Source organism: Mytilus edulis, unplaced genomic scaffold, assembly GCF_963676685.1.
Source record: "Mytilus edulis unplaced genomic scaffold, xbMytEdul2.2 SCAFFOLD_1055, whole genome shotgun sequence".
In the NCBI taxonomy this organism is placed as follows: Eukaryota; Metazoa; Mollusca; class Bivalvia; order Mytilida; family Mytilidae; genus Mytilus; species Mytilus edulis.
Genome location: NW_027268463.1, coordinates 7,198 through 20,651, shown reverse-complemented (window position 1 = coordinate 20,651; position 13,454 = coordinate 7,198). Strand labels below are relative to the sequence as shown.

The following is a 13,454-nucleotide window of genomic DNA, read 5'->3' as shown; positions in this document are numbered from 1 at the left end:
AAACAAAAGACCAAAGCTACAATTGTCTCATGAATTATGCATAGTCCTACTAAATTAACCAAGCGTCATTATTACTTATGTAATACACATTGTACGTAGATGGGGATTTCTTGTTACATGTCCGTTAGTTGTCAGTACATATGTTTCATGGTATACATTTTTATGATTTACATGTTTATCTAAACAAAAAAGTTCAAGGAAACGTTCATACATTTTTGTAGATATCTTATCAGTTTTTTTTTATAAAAGCTATGGCAAATATGATTTTATAAAATCTAAGGTTTTAGAATAAGATTTGCAAAACTTAGCTCTTGTTAGAAACTCCCCAAAACGCAAAATTTCGAATATAGTGTTTTAAAATGATTGTATCCACTGACTATGAACCCATGATGCAATTACATTGTCATTACAAATTTTGTTTTAAGGATAACCTCTCAATTCAACTCAGTAGTCAGCACTTCGGTACTGGCATGACTTATACCATATACTTTCTTCAAACTCCTCGTTCACAAACAAAGAATTTTTTAAGAAACTAAGGTTTTAATTCCCTCAGGCCGCGAAAGTTAATTGAAGATGAATTCGGCCAAGGATTTGTATAGTCTTACTATACAAATGCTTGATTCGGCTAATCTATTTATTTCCAAAGGAGCCATACAGCTTCAAACATTCCAACGTATTAACGCAGTCCTGACTTTCTAATGTTTTTGGTTGGGTGTCAGTCCTGAAGAATGTAAATCCAGTAAAGCCTTTCGGACGCACGATATTTGTAAAGTGTTAATTTAATTTTCAAGTAGTCTACTAAAGTGTAGATGCACTCTACACAATTTTTTTATTCATACAAAAAGCTAAAGAAACAGAAGTTAATTTAATTTTTACCAATCGTGTCTAAGAACATGGAATCATGTGTTCATGCGTCAGAACAAACCAGATTTAAACATTATTTATTCCGTAATCACCAAAAAGAGGATATCAATCACAATACAATCTACAGACCGGTTAAATCTATTACTAACTTTCATTTGGTAAATGCTCCTTTATAATATATAGTATATACACATGTTTAAGGTAAATGTACTTCAATGATGGAACGAGAACACATCTTTAAACATGTTATTCATCAGTATATTACAAGTAAATGAAAAAATCTTGAGACATTTTCAGGAGATGTATCAAATAACATGTTAATAATAGTCTAGTTGTCGTCATGTTGTTTAAAAAGACACAGTGAACCTATTTTAAGAGTATATTGGGTGTGAATTATTAGCGATTGTTGTAGCTCTAATGAAATTACTCCTTATGGGTCACACTTCGGCGACAATCAGTACTACAGTGTTTAATTCAATGTATTCGTGTATAAAAATGTACCTTTTATTGTTGTTTTGTATATTTATTTGAATGTAATGTGAGACGCAAATAAATAAAATACTGAATATTGTAAATTTAAGTTTTAAAATACATATTTACTTAAGATGGATTGAACATTTTCCAGGAAGATATACTAGTATAAGCTTTACGGTTTACCTCTTTCGAATCGATAAGTTGAAACTATCATTTTAATCAAATTAAAGCAAAAACCATTGGTACAATAGATTTAAGAATACCATCACATTCAACAAGCTATATCATATGGTAAAATAAATTTGTTGAAGAACTCAATCGCTGGAACCATGAAACCGTTAGCGACTCATCTTCAAATTACTGAATTCGTTTTCGTGTTTGTTTTCCGTTTCATTGTGTTTAATTCATATGATAGGTCTATGACTTAAATCCATACAATTTCATTTTTTCAACCCAATTGTATGGCTGTCATTTGGACATTGAAGAGGCTATGAACAGGAATCGGAAGAGCGATCCCGGGTTCGCTCCCCGGCTGTAACGGTGCAAGTAATGGTGATAGGTTCGAATTTGTATGATGTTTAAACCAAATTAATTAAGATGATTTTGTTTCCTTCTCATTGTTGAATGTCACACAGTGCGGCCTATAGTTTTCTCATTGGCAATCAAATCACATAATCCTTATTTTGTGTATATGAGTTATCGAGTTGACATCTGTCTATGGCTTTTACAATCTCGATCCGTTAAGTCCTTTGAGTTTATCAATTAATAGTAGCTTTGGTCAACCTTTTTTTCACTTTTTAAATTATTTGACAGCATTACATATTGGTACAATTGCCTTGGTAGCAACTGAAGAGACTCTACTCACCCTTGATGAGCATTGCTGAGATCAGTTAATACAGTCCATACAGAAATAAGAAAAATAACAGAAAATGATATCCGTATGCCCTCCATTTTCAATACATCTGTTAACTTAACGTGGAAATGTCTTTATTTTGCTCGTTTAGTATGATCCCTTGTCTTAAGGTTGTCAGTATTTACCCTCAGGCATATGTAAAATGGCAATACATCATGTGCGACAGAACCAACTTGTAGACATAAGTTTCTCATCTAGTGTCACGTGATTACTTACGAAAGGAACTATATTGTCATTACCATCGCAATATTCAAATGTAAGCAAAATACAGGAAACAGCGAAAAAAATAATTGACAACAGTTACATGTATTTAGGTATTTTATCATGGAAAAATGGAAATTTTATTACTTATTGGTTAATTGGTTTCCTTTCACTTGAAATGACAAACCATGGATAGTGACTAACACATGACAAAGGACCAATGGATAAACAAATGAACCTTTAGTCTCAGATGCATGTTTTTTTCATTTGTTGTTATTGGATTTGAACTAGCTGCCAGTAATTGCGAGTAATCTCAGATCTATACTTCGTGTCTTTTTGTTGTTGGGATGTACAAGTACCCGTCCACGTCCATTCTATGTTTTGTTATATGCATTTCTATTTATATCCATCTGATGCATGAGTTAAGCCTTTTTAACTGATTTTTATAGTTTGTTCTAATGTTGTTCTGTTACACCACTGTCCAGGGTTAGGGGAGGTTGGAATCCCGATAACAGGTTTAACCCCGCAATGTTTTGTATGCATGTGCCTGTCCCAATTCAGAAGCCTGTAGTTCAGTGGTTGTTGTTGTTGCCGTGTTACATATTTGTTTTTCGTTAAAAAAAGAAAATTAATTATGCAGTTGGTTTTCTTGTTTTTAATAAAGGCAACAGTAGTATACCGCTGTTCAAAACTCATAAATCCATGGACAAAAAACAAAATCGGGATAACAAACTAAAACCGAGGGAAACGCATTAAATATAAGAGGAGAACAACGACATAACACTAAAATGTAACTCATATAGACAAAATCCCACGAGAATAACAAATATAACATATATATATAACATCAAAACCAAATACATGAATTTGGGATAGACAAGTACCGTGACACGTCTTATCGCAATGTGAATTTACACTCAAAAATAAGAGAAAACAAACGACACAACGTTATAATGTAATACACACAGAAACGAACTATAATATAACAATGACCATATTCCTGACTTGGTACAGGGCATTTTTAAAGGAAAAAATGGTGGGTTGAACCTGGTTTTGTGGCATGCCAAACCTCGCACTTTTATCGCCATGTGAAATATAACATCAAAATGACAACACAGGACTACAATATAAATAAATTGGAGAACACAATTGACAAAGAATCACACGAACAACAGCCAACAAAAGGCAACAAGTTCAAAATTTTAATACGCCAGAAGTGTATTTTGTCACACAAGACCTATGTGTGACGCACAGATACAAAAGTTTGAAAGCCGAAACGAGTACAAAGTTGAACAGCATCGAGGACCAAAAGATCAAAAAGGTTGTGCCAAAAACGGCAAGGGTTTTCTGTTAAGTTACCAGAAAATCCCTATAATGTTGTTGTTATTTGATTTAAAACTTTTTTTACATTTCGGGCCTTTAAAGCTGACTGTGCGGTGTGAACTTTGCTCATTTTTGAAGGTCGTAATGTGATTTCTGTGTCATTTGATCTCTTGTGGAGAGTTGTCTCATTGGCAATCATACCACATCTTCTTTTTTTATACTTTTTACTTCGTGATAAATAATCATATAAACGCAATGGGTAGAAATAGAACATGCTCCCTTATGGAGCTACATATATGATTAATGCATAGAAATTTATGAAAGTCCTACGCCTATCTTTGCTTTTTTGGTGGGCCACCCCTTTTTTAAGATCCTGCATCCTCATCTGTTATTATATGAATAGATTATTGTCTTTAAAATTGTATTTGCTTAATATCTGATAAAGTTGATGAGAAAGGATGTCTTTGCCGAGTTCCAATCCATATGTTATATGATTTTACTAAATGATAAGTGTTTAAAATGTGTTTTATGTTTTCGTGTTTGATGTTGTTATTAAACATTTGAACCACAATGATGGCGTCATAATATGTCACAGATGCCATTTTATTCAAAAGTAAAGAAGACAACATTTTGTTCGAACTCCTATATGTGAATGTTGTTGTTAGCGAACTTGTCAATTTTGACATATTAACTGGATAATAAATTGTTTATTATCGTTGTATTATGTTATTTATGTGTAAAAAGGAGGAACTTTGGTGAAGTGATTAACACGGATCGTACCTTGTTGATATCAAGAAACCGTATGTTTACGTATACTTAAAATAATACAATATAAAGTCCGTATGTTACCTGGATAATTCTCATTTGGTGGATTTCAATATGGGACAAAACGGTTCCGCATTTGTAAAACCCTCATGATTTCTCATTCAGGTGAATTTAAAAATGGGACAAAACGGTTCTACATTTGTTAAAAAATTAAATCAAACCAACACATTTTGCTGACTTTTTCACGGTTTGTCCGTTCGTTTAAAGAGGGAATACATGAAATGGGATTATGTTTTCATGATAAACTGGCAGACAACTTTTAATTTCAGGAGAAGTTGTTATAACTCATCGTGAAGCTTTCTTACTGAAAATTATTAACTGAAGATTCAAGAAAAAAATCACAACAAGATCAAGACGTCTCCTAGCATTGACTTAGCAGTAATATTAGTGTTTAACCGATAACTGCTACAAATGTCCTTACTAGTTATCAATTAACAACATAACTGCTACAAATGTCCTTACTAGTTATCAATTAACAACAGCAATCTACAAATGTCCTTACTAGTTATCAATTAACAACAGCAATCTTCAAATGTCCTTACTAGTTACCAATTAACAACCGCAATCTATAAATGTCCTCACTAGTTATCAATTAACAACAGCAATCTACAAATGTCCTTACTAGTTATCAATTAACAACAGCAATCTTCAAATGTCGCTTTATCGGTACTAACATAGATTTTGTGTTGAAAAGTTTAAAACATATCTAAATATATTATGTTGTTACATGTGTCGGTTATGCGAACTCGAGATATTACATCCTATCGATACAATTTATTTATATTTTGGCATTGCACAAGGTCATGCGTATATTGTATTTGCACTAAAACTGTTGGATGTTAACTGATTCATGTATTAGTTGTTTCATTTACAGTGACTACTCTTATTTTGGTGTTTGTGCCTCGTACCGATCTTTTAAGTTACGCCAATTGCACCTGATATTTTCAGTATGTGCTTATGCTATCATGTCAAACCACCATCCCAGGTTATTGAGAGGACGGAGCACTCACAAACATATTTAATTTAGCCATATTCTTAATGTGCATTTTTTGTGCCTGTCCCAAATAAGAAGCCTATATAGTAAATTGAGTGTCGTTGGTTCATTTCTGTTATAATTGATTGTAGTAAACTATTTTGTTATTTATTATGAAGTTTGTTTTCTGGTTTGAATTGTTTCACATTTTCACATCTAGGCAATTTATTGCCGACTATACGGTAGGTGTTTTTTCATTGTTGAAAGCCACACAGTGGCCTATAATAATTCGTTATCAATTCATTTTAACTCTCGTGGATAGTTGCCTCATTGTCAACCATACCTCACCTCCTATTTTTTATTAGTCATATTTTGCAACATGACTAAAAACAAACAAAGTGTAGAATTGAGCTATTACAGTATATTTCCTTCAACACTTCCTCAGTCAAAGACCAAACAGAAAACAAACTACACAAACAAACAAACAAACGGACGCACGAACAAGAGAAAAAACAAAAAAGAAGAGGAAAATCAGCAAAAAATATTTATAACAAAGTCTTTTTTTTTCCGTGAAAAAAAGTCCTTTTTGTTTTTTATGTTAGTAGAGCTTGCAACATGTTTGCCAAACTTTGTCCCATCAATAACTGTTAAAACAAGGAAGTACTCTATTGACAGCCATTATTGACCACATGGGCATATGGTATAGACACTTGTTCATACTATTGTCGACCTCTTTATGTTTTTTTAGTCTCTGTGTCGATGTATAATTGGCGTATGTATACAAACAACTCCCTTTGTTCTTATACATGAGTTAGACAAAAAATTGTGGTGTAATGAAGGTTTTTATTTCCATTTAGCTGCTTGTTGTACTAGTTAAACAAGGTATTATAGAAAAATTGATGTGTTGCAGGGGATCACGGATGAGTGGGAAATATATCCAAACTATATATTGTTTAAGGGTAGGGTGAAGGTTGGCGCCTAATAAAACGTGTAAACCCGTTTGCATTTGTTTGGACCTGTCCTTAGTCAGAACCGGATGTTCAGGGGTTGTCGTTTGTTGATGTGGTCCATTAGTGTTTCTCGTTTTATATAGATAAAACCGTTTGTTTTTCCTGTTTGAAGGTTTCACACTAGTAATTGTTGGGCCCTTTATAGCTTGCTGTTCGGTGTGATCTAGGCTTGTGTTGAAGACAGAATTTTGACATATAATGGTTTACTTTTACAAATTGTGACTTGGATGGAGAGTTGTCTCATTGGCACTTATATAAACATATTCGTATATCTATTTAATTTATGTATGTAAGATAAGGAGAGAGTAGATCAACAACAATATCTTTGTCTGAAGTCTGAGGAAAGATTTTTAGAGGTGGATACTGCTGTAAATTCTTAATTCTTTTGTGTCGATTTAAATAAAAGAACATGGAATAGATTTTAAAAAGAAATAAAATCCACTTAAGATGACATTGCAGTCGGTCTGCCCATTTCCGATTTTTTATATGATTAGATAAAATATATTAATTCTCTAGTTTAAGATTGATGACTTTTACACATCCCTGTTTTGTCTTTTTTGTGGTAAAGACCTCTTTTCTAACAATAACATGAGTGACATGCGTGTTGTTAATTATACAAAATGAAAGAAATATAATTAAAGAAACTCGTGACATAATTTATTTGGTCAATCTAGTTCTTTTGAACTGATTTGTAATCGTCATTTTGCGACATATTTTATATATTAAACCATTCCGAGTAAAATTAGTCCGTTTGTAAATCATTTTGTTCGTTTTTCTAATTATGTACGCAAAACATTACGACGACATAATGTAATTGTGAAATTATCTTTTATATAAAAGAGTTAATGTTATTTTCACAATTCTACTATATATCCTTGTCCGTTTTGTGTGAATTGTTTCTTTTACGATAAAACCCTCCCCTTGAAACAATAATAACACAAACACAAGAGACAACTTTAACCAAATAGGGGGGGGGGGGGGGGGGGGGTATATACGCACTGCATTTTTCTTAACAAACATCTTAAGTTGAGAAAATTGCAACCAGCAGGAGTCTTTTCATTTTCAGAATATTCCATCACTTTCAAATTAATGGAAAATGATTGATAGGTAGATTTTCTGCTTGCTTAAGTCCAGTGACAAACATGTGATGAATATTAAAGATGAGAACACATCAACAATAACTTAAAAACGGTTGTCCTAGACAGTGGGTCGACTTGACCTGATTAAAGGCAGTAGCTTGGAGAAAGCAAATTGAAATTGAGGACATGTCGATATGAATAGTTTGTAAAACAGTTCAGTGCCATTGTTATACAACCTCCCCCAACTTTTACGCATCCATCAAAGAGTTTATGCAAGATTCTAAGGAGGCGCAGGGAATTTGGCAATATCCCAACTGTTGGTGTCGGATCAAACTTTCTGATTTTGACCTATGCATTCCTTACAACAAACCAAACGGACGTTCATTTCAAGCATGGGTTTAACTGCCAATGCAAACGGGAGAGAAAATATGTCCAGATGACCACATGTATATACCTCAGCCAAACATTGCGGTTCAAATAAAATGATACAGTGTGTTTTTAACAAAGTAATATACAGTTACATTATTATGTAAACAATGTCAGAAAATAAAAAAGTTGCATGTACACACAAAGTAATTTATATTATATAACCAATGGCGTCACGTTTCGCCATTAAAGTTAAAAGTTGATGCACGTGTTTTGATTTACGGTCAACCAGAGAGTTCAGATCAAATATTTAGGGCCGAAAGCTATATTTTGGACTATATTTCACTTTAACGGGTCTGGGTAAAAAGTTTTAACTTTTCCTGAGGAAGTTGCAACCCCCAATTTTTGTACATTTACCTTTTTTCAGTTGAATACTTTGCCATGGAAAGTTATAGTAAATTGGTAAGATTTTCTGTGTTAATAAGTACAATGTAAGTTAATGCAACATTTAATTTCAGCATACAGTATGTACTCAGTGAGCTATGGCTTTAACTAAGCCGACTAGGTACTTATTATGATAAACTGCATTGGTATAGACTCAACTTTAAATGATGGAGCCTTTCCAACGATTTTTTCATTGCATGGTCTGCGAGTTATTAAAAACTTTTTTACGGTGAATCTGGTCTGCTTCTTGTATAATATATGTGTTAGTATTCTTAATTCGTTTGACATGATAAATGATTTGTTTAAAAAAGAAAGAATTATTTAAAATATTCAATAAACGTCTAATAATTGAAAGGCTGCATTTTGAATATGTTAAAAAAATGCCTAAAGGCATACTATATAAAAGATATGTATATGTGAATATTTAAGTACAAGTTTAACAGTTAAAAGTGATTATTTAGTTGTTCTGATTCTATATAATGTATAACTCTTGCGGATGATTATTACGTATTATAAGTTATTACTTGTATTCGTATGCAGTGACAGTTTTGAAGTGATCAATTGAAGAAATTTAATCTTATAATTGCAAATCGCTTGAAGGAATACAAGCGGTATATTCTGTACTTATTAACCAACAATGGAAGTAAAAAAAAGTTATAAAATGACTAAATATTAATATTAAATCTCATTAACACATGACAGAGGCAAAATCCCTTTGATCTTACTGTGGTATAATCTGGATAATGCACGGGTCAGGTGTGCATTAACTACTTCAGTTATTGCACAGGTCACGTCCTTGACAGATGATTATTGTACAGTACTTAACGTTTATTGATTCCATTGCTACTACAGATATTTGTTTTTCTCTTTTTTGTAAGAAATATCAAGTGGATACATGTATCTATACTCGGACATAACAATAAGTCACTTGATAAAACATCAGAATAGAAAACATACAAAACAAATGTAGTAGCATTACAATCAACAAAATACAAATCTAAATAAGATAAAGAACACAGTTTGATTTAATACTAAAATTATTTTTCCATCAATAAAAAAAAATTGTCATTAAAAAAAATGAAAATAAATTATCATCGACATCTTCCTCATTGTAGTCTTGTTATGTAAGTTATCAGTGTCACAACCTGACACAGTGAAAAATACCCGCTTTTCATACATTTCTATGTACGGCTTAAAAACAACGTAAATTAACAATTCAGTGTTAAACATTGAGAAAAAAATCTGTGAGGTTCACATCTTCGTTACAAAATTGAACACGCAGTTTTGAAAAGAGCTGTTGCTTGGCAGTCCTCGATATTTTCCTTCTGGTTTTGAAACATTAAATGCATTTTCTGTATTTTCAATATCAACTTGTTCAGGAAAAAACTTTCGGATGAATGATTACCAAACACAGACTTGTCCCACAAAATTTCTTCCTGTTCAACTGAAATTGGATCTGCTTGTTTAACATTTATACCATACCCATCTGCTGTTAATTTTTTCATCTGTGCGTCAAGTATTTGTCTAAACCTCAGAAATCTGTCATCAGACTCGTTCAAAAAGTTAAGATTAGAAACACCTTGTGACCGCATTCCTCTTAGAAGTCCAGTTACAAGAAGATAAAGTGTTTTCGCTGGATATTTCTCTCCATTCTTTTTTCGAACTTCTACTACAAATTTTCCTAAAATGCTGTTAATATCTTGAACAGACAAATCCTTCAGGTTTGGTATAATTAAACCACTACCAATTTTAGAATTCTTCCAGTCTTCATAGACATTAACTGCCCATTTTGTGGTTTTCTTTGTGTTTTTGTTCTCAGCATCTTCAATAAGTGTATCAATTTCATTGTCTGTCATTTCTGCAAACCTTGGTTTGACTCCTTGTTCCTGATCTTTAGGTTTTTCATCCTAAAATGAGATAATATCACATAATTTAACACATCGCAGAGGCAAAATCCGGCAGTGGCAAATATTTCATGAATGTTCCGGATGAGAACAATTAAACAGTAAAACTAGTCGGAAGTTTCCGCAAATGATTTTACAAGGGTCTAAGTAGCGGATCCAGAACTTTTTATTAAAGGGGGAGGGCTGACTGACCTAAAAGGAGGGGGCGCGCGTCATGTTTCAGTGATTCCCTATATAATTAACCATTTTTTTCCACAAAAGAGGGACCCGGGACTCCATCCCTTGGATCTGTCTATAGGTCCACACCTCAAATCATGAAATAATGGGAACTTTTTATTAAAGGGGGAGGGCTGACTGACCTAAAAGGAGGGGGCGTGCGTCATGTTTCAGTGATTCCCTATATAATTAACCATTTTTTTCCACAAACGAGGGACCCGGGACTCCATCCCTTGGATCCGTCTATGGGTCCACACCTCAAATCATGCAATAATGGCTCTGCGCGTGGCAGATAATTCTAAAAAAAGACGTACCTTGACATTTTGGATCTTTCCGTTTTCCGAAGGAACTTGCAACCATAAATCTAAGTCTAGTCCTAGGTCAAATGAAACAGCTGAGGTGTTGATTAAATCTCCAGATGCATTCTCATCCAACACATTACTAGGAAACTCTCCAAAAAAGTCCTCTATATTTACATTTCTCAGTTCCATTTCATCCTCCAATGTTTCTAATACTTGTGATAAGATCATATCATCCTCCGATAATTCATGATGAAATCCATCCATTGCAACGTCTTGTTGGGCGGATGTGATTTATGCGGGAAAATGGTTGACGTCGTTGACGTCATGTGTTAAAACAGTTATTGGCCAATCAAATCGGTATATGTTTTAATTTGCACAGCACGAGATGACCCAATAACCCGAACTCCTTCGTCGTTCGGGTTAAACAGGGTCACTCGAGCTGTGCAAATTAAATCCCATATACCGACTTGCTTGGTCAATAACTATAACTAAATCAATTTTAATAGAGCAAATATTATAGTAAAATATTGTAAAAAAGGAGCAATCCTCTTAATTGACACCAATGAATTGTCTGTAGAAAATTACATAAGATACACAATCTGAAAAAAATACATATCCTACGTTTCCAAACTTCATAAAGAGGAGAATATTCACAGAATTTATTTTCACCATATTGAATACCATGAAACACACATGTAAGATCGTGTAACACGTGAATAACCATAACAGCGTGCAGGTGTTAAAGAAAAGGGGAGAGAACTACGATCATAGGGGTGATAACTAGTTATAAGTATGTGAAGCAGAGAGCACCACGATCAAAAGAAAAGCACAAACCTATATATACTATCAGTATTAATTAATGAAAAAAAGCGAGCAGGAATGTTATTTTGCACTCGATAATTATAGCCGCGTAATTATACGTTCTGTTAGTCAAAAGCGCATAGAAATTTCTGCGGCAATATAAAACCGGTATGACCTCACGAAGATTTAAAAAGAATGTTTTTTTTTGTTTTGGCGTTATCTCATTTAAAAATGTGAAGTTCAGAGAAAATCTGAATGACATTGATGGAATTGGAAAATTTGAGTCTAAAACGGGAAACTCGTACCTCCTTGGACATACCTCAAATATCACTAGCTAAGATTTTTCACGGAATCTTTCAAAAATTTAATATCTGGATGATAAGTTCTATTCAGATAAAAACTAATTGTTGTTTTTTTAATAATTCTTCTAGTTAATCATTTATTTCATTGTTTTTGTACATCAAATCAAACCGTTAGTTTATTTGTTCGAATTATTTTATATTTTTCATTTCGAGGCCTTTTGTACTATGTAGCTGACCATACAGTCGGTTTTGCTTGATGTAAATTGTTGCGGCCGTACCTTTAACTTTTATTTAATTCGGTCTCTGGTTGCTAAATGATTAAAGTTTTTCGATTCATTTTGCATTAACTACAAGGTCTTGTGGTATAAATTGCCTCAGAATTCTAAAATCTTGATGTAATTAGTTATCAAAGGTATCAGGCTTATAATTTAGTACGCCAGACGCGCGTTTCGTCTACATAAGACTCGCCAGTGACGCTCATAAGTAGAGTAAGTAGTAAGTAAAATCATTTATAGTCGGGCATGATATGTACAATTCAACAAGGTAAACATGAGCTCTGTAGAGCTCTTAACCGAATTGATATTTAAAACAAATAACAAATTACAAATTATCAGCACATTTGATAGACTACACATACAAATAAAACACATGCATAATATAATAGCAAAGCAAACATGCATAAATCAAAGCAAGCAAGCTAAAAGAAAGGAAAGGCAAATTTTACTTTAACTGGCACAATGACATATAAGCTAAGCAAATAAATAAAAATAAAAGCAAACAATAAACAGAACACAGGGCAAGAAGATTCCAGCTCCGAGAACAGCAAAGTTAATGTCTACATGAGCTACAGAAGAAGTTTTTTGAAGAACACCATGAAAAAAGAAAATGTTTGAACTGTTCCAAATTTGAGAGGCTCCGTGCATGGTTAGGCAGGGAGTTCCACAACTTTGCTGCCTCAAAGCTAAAACTCCTTTTGCCATACCTTGTAGTTCTTGGTTGTGGTAAATCAACTGTGATTTTATATCTAAAATTGTATGAGTTATCTTTAAAATTTAATATATTGTGTAAAAACTCAGGACTAGATTTTGTCAAAATTTTGTAAGTTTCTAATGCCATGGTTCTCATGCGTCGGATTTTTAGAGTTGTTAATTTAGATTGTTCAAGTAGTTGTTCATATGATTTATTGCAGTCATTGTAGATGAATCTGAGCGCTCGTTCTCGCAGTTTTTTTGGTGTTGCGCTCGCTGCAAAAATGCCATGTTAATGGACAGTAACTTAAGTTTGACATGATGAAAGAATGGTAAATTGTCATTTTTGCCTGTTTGTTCAAGTGTGATCCAATCATTTTCAGAACATTTAACTGCCTGTCTGCTTTTTCGCATACATTAGATATGTGTTGGTTAAAGTCAAGCTTAAAATCAATGGTTACTCCAAGTAGTTTGACTTCATCATCGCAT

General features: G+C 33.2%; 1 protein-coding gene across 1 annotated transcript; it reads right to left on the bottom strand.

The window, feature by feature from the left end:
• Window positions 1-9,482: 9,482 nt before the first annotated feature.
• LOC139507551 (uncharacterized) lies at window positions 9,483-11,371 on the bottom strand. The gene is made up of 2 exons (XM_071295786.1): window positions 10,907-11,371; window positions 9,483-10,379 (listed from the first exon to the last, which is right to left on the bottom strand). Exons 1-2 carry the CDS (start codon window positions 11,156-11,158, stop codon window positions 9,735-9,737), a joined length of 897 nt encoding a protein of 298 aa, XP_071151887.1. The 5' UTR covers window positions 11,159-11,371; the 3' UTR covers window positions 9,483-9,734.
• Window positions 11,372-13,454: the final 2,083 nt, after the last annotated feature.